This window comes from Neoarius graeffei, chromosome 11 (genome assembly GCF_027579695.1).
Source record: "Neoarius graeffei isolate fNeoGra1 chromosome 11, fNeoGra1.pri, whole genome shotgun sequence".
Taxonomy (NCBI): Eukaryota; Metazoa; Chordata; class Actinopteri; order Siluriformes; family Ariidae; genus Neoarius; species Neoarius graeffei.
The window spans coordinates 37,697,250-37,703,627 of NC_083579.1; the positions used below are offsets into that span (position 1 = coordinate 37,697,250).

General features: G+C 40.0%; 1 protein-coding gene across 1 annotated transcript; it reads left to right on the plus strand.

The window, feature by feature from the left end:
- The first annotated feature begins 897 nt into the window (after window positions 1–897).
- On the plus strand, window positions 898–3,400 carry il17a/f1 (interleukin 17a/f1). The gene is made up of 3 exons (XM_060932967.1): window positions 898–1,045; window positions 2,146–2,354; window positions 2,972–3,400. Exons 1-3 carry the CDS (start codon window positions 1,019–1,021, stop codon window positions 3,207–3,209), a joined length of 474 nt encoding a protein of 157 aa, XP_060788950.1. The 5' UTR covers window positions 898–1,018; the 3' UTR covers window positions 3,210–3,400.
- The last annotated feature ends 2,978 nt before the right edge of the window (window positions 3,401–6,378 follow it).

Genomic DNA, 6,378 nt, shown 5'->3' on the forward strand with positions numbered 1-6,378 from the left:
TAGTAGTAATTGGTATTTTTAAAAATTTAATTATAAATCAAATATTGGATGTGGGCGGCACGGTGGTGTAGTGGTTAGCGCTGTTGCCTCACAGCAAGAAGGTCCTGGGTTCGAGCCCCGTGGCCGGCGAGGGCCTTTCTGTGCGGAGTTTGCATGTTCTCCCCGTGTCCGTGTGGGTTTCCTCCGGGTGCTCTGGTTTCCCCCACAGTCCAAAGACATGCAGGTTAGGTTAACTGGTGACTCTAAATTGAGCGTAGGTGTGAATGTGAGTGTGAATGGTTGTCTGTGTCTATGTGTCAGCCCTGTGATGACCTGGCGACTTGTCCAGGGTGTACCCCGCCTTTCGCCTGTAGTCAGCTGGGATAGGCTCCAGCTTGCCTGCGACCCTGTAGAAGGATAAAGCGGCTAGAGATAATGAGATGAGATGAGATATTGGATGTAATAATCTCCTTTAACCCATAAATTAATGTTTATTCCATTAATAAGGAAAAAAAGACAAACCAATATGAACTAACATAATAGATTAATTTGTAGGTTGGCATTATTAATGTGGTTAATTGATGTTGAACTGTAATTTATAAATAAATATTTATATCCACTGACTGTTATCTAATAACATGCTGTAATTGAATTCATGCTAATTTATGCAGACTTGCTCGTAATGATGTTTACTAAAGCAGAAAATCGTGTTCCTGGATGTAAAAGTGCTTCCAAGTTTGAGCCTTCATTTTTATCATTCCACGTTATAGAAAGAAAAAAAAAACAGAAGTAAAATTCTCACAGTGGTAAAGAGCACATTGGGGTTGAAGGCTTGAATCTGCAGCTTCATCACAATGATGACAGACGGTTTGGGCTTCCTGATTACATACATCAAAGTAACAGCATTCGTCAGAGGAAACACACTGCCAAGCCACACACACTTGATCTGCTATAAATCTCAGAGGTGTCCATGCAACAGGTACCGCACAGAACCACGACGAGTGGAACGGAGAGAACCCCAACAACAGAGTGAACAAAAATGGCTTTAAAAATCACGCTCTTAATGGTGAGTTCTTTTTAAAAGTAGTTTGAGTGAATGAAGGCTCTTAATGATTTATTCAAATCTCACTTTGGTCTTTATAGCATAGAAAATAAAGGTTCTTAAGATTTGTTTCATGGAGGTAGATGGAGCTGCTTTTATTCTGTGCAAGAAAATTTTTTTTTAATTTTAAACAATGCTATGAATCAGTGATGTTAAAATCTCACGATGGTTTTATTGCATAGAAAAAAGCGTTGCATTTAGCACGTTTAATATAGAACCCAATGTCAAAGATGGTTCAGTAAAATCATCAGCAATAGCTCTAGGAGTGCAATGAGAAACCACATTTCAGTGATGATGATTAACATGCAGTTCACAAACATTTCAGTTTTTGTATCCATCTAAATCCCAGCAACAATGTTTCATCATTTAAAAAAAAAAATGCACTTCTTACGCTTTTTTGGAGACATTGCTAAATCTAGAACCTTAACAGCTTTTTTCAGGCTTTTGTTTTTTCCCCTCTAGAGGAACACTAATACTTTAAACTCCAAAAAGACATGATTTCCTGAGAACCACTGTCACAAACTGTTCATTACCCGGTTAACACGATCTATCAAAAGTAAAAGAGATATTTCTTCTAATTGCATCATTATGGTTCTCCTAATGCACAAATTAACTGTTTCTTCATCTCATTATCTCTAGCCGCTTTATCCTTCTACAGGGTCGCAGGCAAGCTGGAGCCTATCCCAGCTGACTACGGGCGAAAGGCAGGGTACACCCTGGACAAGTCGCCAGGTCATCACAGGGCTGACACATAGACACAGACAACCATTCACACTCACATTCACACCTATGGTCAATTTAGAGTCACTAGTTAACCTAACCTGCATGTCTTTGGACTGTGGGGGAAACCGGAGCACCCGGAGGAAACCCACGCGGACACGGGGAGAACATGCAAACTCCACACAGAAAGGCCCTCGCCGGCCACAGGGCTCGAACCCAGGACCTTCTTGCTGTGAGGCGACAGCGCTAACCACTACACCACCGTGCCGCCCCTGTTTCTTCATAAAATGTGAAAATTAAAGCCAGTGTAGTGGATGATGATGGTTATTTTTTTCTCTCCACAGCTGCCGTGTGTGATGATGATGATGATGGTCGCTCAGGCTGCTCCTCAGAGGCATCAGGGAAAAGTCAGCACTCATCACAAATCTCCGAACCCTTCTGAAGATAATTCTCCCAAATATTACGTCATCACTAACCTGGAATCTGAAATCAAGTCGACATCACACTCCATCCGGCCCATCCAGAACAACTCCATCTCACCCTGGGAATATGTGTAAGAATGCACGCACACACACACACACACACACACACACACACACACACACACACACACGTTATCATGTGTAAAATGAACTCTAATGGCAGCGTGGTGCTTTTAAACCATTTTAAACATGTACATTGTGTATCAGCTTACACACGTCTTCTTAAACACTGCTTTCTAAAAAAAAAACTTGTTTACTGTACATTTAGCGAGCTAACATGCTAACATGCTAGCCAACAAAGTCACACTATATCAAATAGTTCTATTAAACTGTAGGTGGAAAATAAACATTCTGGTTTTAAACGTGTAACGAGAATAAAGTGAAACATTTTAAAGTCGTCTAAAAGATGTGTTGTGATGCGTTTACATGCTTTAGATTGTTTTTTTAGGAATTTGAAAGAAAATGCACAACACGTGCACAAAGTCAATTTACTTCTAACAGTTACTTCTCATTTATATTTATATTTCCATATTTTATCATAAATGTAAAGAGAGACGCATATATTAAATGAGCATTTTTCACACTGTTTACACTTATATACATTATCCTAAACCTGTCATTAAGATTGATTGATTGATTGATTGATTGATTGATTGATTGATTGATTGATTGATTGATCTTCTTGCAGTTCCACAACTGATTCAAATCGGATTCCATCTCACATCGATGAGGCTCGGTGTCTCCTGACCGGCTGTTTCAACAGTAATGGCGTTGAGACCCTGGAATTGGAGTCCAGACCGATTTTCCGGCAGATTCCGGTCCTGCACAGAGTCCATGGCAATGACAGAAACTACTACTTCAGACTGGAATATAAAACCATCTCAGTGGGATGCACCTGCATCCGGCCATATGTACAGCAGATGTGATACAGAAGATCCTGAAGTTTCTGTGGATTTTTATTATTAACTTTAATATTACTATTATTGTTATCATCACCTTATGCATACCTTTCATGATATTTGATTTTATTTATTAGTTTAATAAGAAGTTCATGCAGGTTTTCTAGAATGTGTGTTAACTCTGTTATTTATTCACTGACGATATGTTTGAGGATGGAACATGAATTAAATTAATTTATTCAACAAATTCAGTGGTTATGTATGATTTATTTCTTATAACTAAACTAATGCACTGGCATTTCAAGGACACACACAGAATCTAAAAAGCTTCAGGGGTGGCTTTCTCAAAAACCTTTTAAAGCTAAGAGCGTTTTTAACTGCCTCTTAACATCCATCGTCAAGCTAACGTGGGTTTCCCGAACAATGTCATAGCTAAAGTAGTACTTTAGTTCGCTCCTAACTTACGATGGACCTGGATCACTCTTTCACAACAAAGATTGTCTGGCTTGCAGCCAAATACACAGACTGCGCGTGCATCTCCGAGGGTCTCTCAGTAAACTGGTGGAAACTGGTGTTGAATCTACTGCTGGTGTTCAATTATTTTTCTTGTACATTGCAAGTACATCAAGTTAATTATTAAATAAATATACGTAAAACATTATGAATAATATTTCAACATGTTATGGAATTACATATGGATATTGTAGTCACATTGATGTCGCCACCTTTTAATCACATTTAACTCTATTAGGCAAGTGATTATCTCATTTAGTGTCACAAAGGAGACACATTTCTGGATCTCTAACCTTGTGTGTGTATAGATAGATACACAGACAAGGGAGAACATTGCCAACTTGGCATTGTGGATAACAGTCCAAATAATCATGACTGCATGATGGATAACAGTGAAATAAGCGGGCACAGAGAAAACATTTACTTAATTGTTTAGTTTATTATTTGCTCATTCTTTTATGTGGACATTTGTTCATTTAACTAAAAACACACTTGGAATAAAAATGTTTTGTTATGTCCAAAAATGTAAAATTGCTTCAATTATTAACTACATAGATACTGTGACTAAAGTCGCAGTGATTTGCACTAGCGCTTACAAACCGAGACGTCTGGTCACCGTAGCCTATAGATCCGGAATGGTAAGCGATAGAGAATGACTCTTAGTGAGGAAAAAAGCACGGTTTTCATGGATAATTCTGGTTTGGTGATACAGATCAGCACCAAAAGGCAGAGCAACTTAATTCAGCCCAGAAATGTAAATAAATAAATAAGTAAATAAGTGTAAATGTATATAAGTGTAAACAGTCATCCTTACTGTGAAATTTGGTGATGACTGGTTGAAAACTGAAGGAGAAATAGCATCCTAAAAACTGTTAGGAGGATTATAATAAGAAGAACTAGATAGAGACTGTGACTAAAGTCACAATAATTTGCACTAGCTTTTACAAAGCGGGACGTCTGGTCACCGTACCTGTGAGGGATGGGTGGAGACAAATGTATGTACAGAAGATATTTATTAAGAAAAGCGCAATCAGGCAAACCGTCCAAATCGGCAGGTATAAATCAGAAACGATAAACAAGCAGTAGGTCGAACAAGGCACAAACAGAATATCATAGGCACAGACAAAGGGAGAATCAAAGGACTAGGAATAGGAACTAGGAATTCAGAAACCAGGAAATCAAAACAATGCACGGCTTGGTAATATGTCTAAACAACTCAATACTTCACAACCTGAGTTAGTTTTTGGTGTCCTTATATATGCGTGCTGATTGTGCCTTAATCCAGTGCCAGCGTGGGTTATTAGTGGTGCACACACATGAATCAATTTACAGCGCATGTTGTCCAGAGCACACACAAGAGTCAGCGAACATGTGCGGGTCTGACAGTACCCTACAGCAGGGGTTCTCAAACTTTTCTACTTTAAGGCCCACCTATTCATACTTGTAACGAGTCAGGGCCATTAAAAAAGATCCCCAGTTATCTCATCTCATTATCTCTAGCCGCTTTATCCTCTTCTACAGGGTCGCAGGCAAGCTGGAGCCTATCCCAGCTGACTACGGGCGAAAGGCGGGGTACACCCTGGACAAGTCGCCAGGTCATCACAGGGCTGACGCATAGACACAGACAACCATTCACACCTACGCTCAATTTAGAGTCACCAGTTAACCTAACCTGCATGTCTTTGGACTGTGGGGGAAACCGGAGCACCCGGAGGAAACCCACACGGACACGGGGAGAACATGCAAACTCTGCACAGAAAGGCCCTCGCTGGTCACGGGGCTCAAACCTAGGACCTTCCTGCTGTGAGGTGACAGCGCGAACCACTACACCACCGTGCCGCCCCATCCCCAGTTATTTTTGGCTCATTAATAATCTAATGTAAAGTGTATTAATGGGATGCAACATCACTCCCTGTTACAGATGGGAGCCCAGGAATTAAATAAATGCAATAAAAACAAACTGTTTTTAATTGTAGGTATTGTATTTAAAACCATATGGATGTGCCAGAAGCCAATATAAAACCATGCATGCAGGGCATTCTCAGTCAAAAGGGATTAATGATCCAAAAGTGGAGTCTGGTTGATTAACACAAGAACTTATTGCCATGTTTGTGTACAGAAAACAAGCAAGTTATTAAAACCAAGAAGTCAACAGAAGTGGATATAGAAACCACTCAATGGGATTAGATCCTTACACACTAACAAAGAAGGATTTTTCCCACGAGTTGGAAAATTATCCATCCATTGAGTTCTCCAACATCTCAAACTACCTGGTGCTGCAGATATTGTTCTACACGGACAAACAGATGAAAACCTGGAAGAGCATGGAGGAGTACAACTTTTTACTGTATATGTGGCTGGGTTAAAGATCTGGGGATCAGGACACTACAAGATAGACGGCGGTAGACAGATCTAAATGCAGGAAGAGTGTTTATTAGCAGGCGTGATATTTACAAAAACAAAAGCAAAGCAGAATCATAAAGCAGAGTATTTAAACAGCGTTATAAGCAAGGCTAGAAACAAAGATGACAGTGATAGTGATGATACTTCGCAAATTCTGTGAAAACAGAGTCCATATCTGCACATGCTGATGGTGCTGAAATCAGTCTCAGGTGTTTCCCATAATGACTGGGTCCCAAGTGCGCGCACAACGCATTCTGTGAGCATGCATGGCCACTCGAGC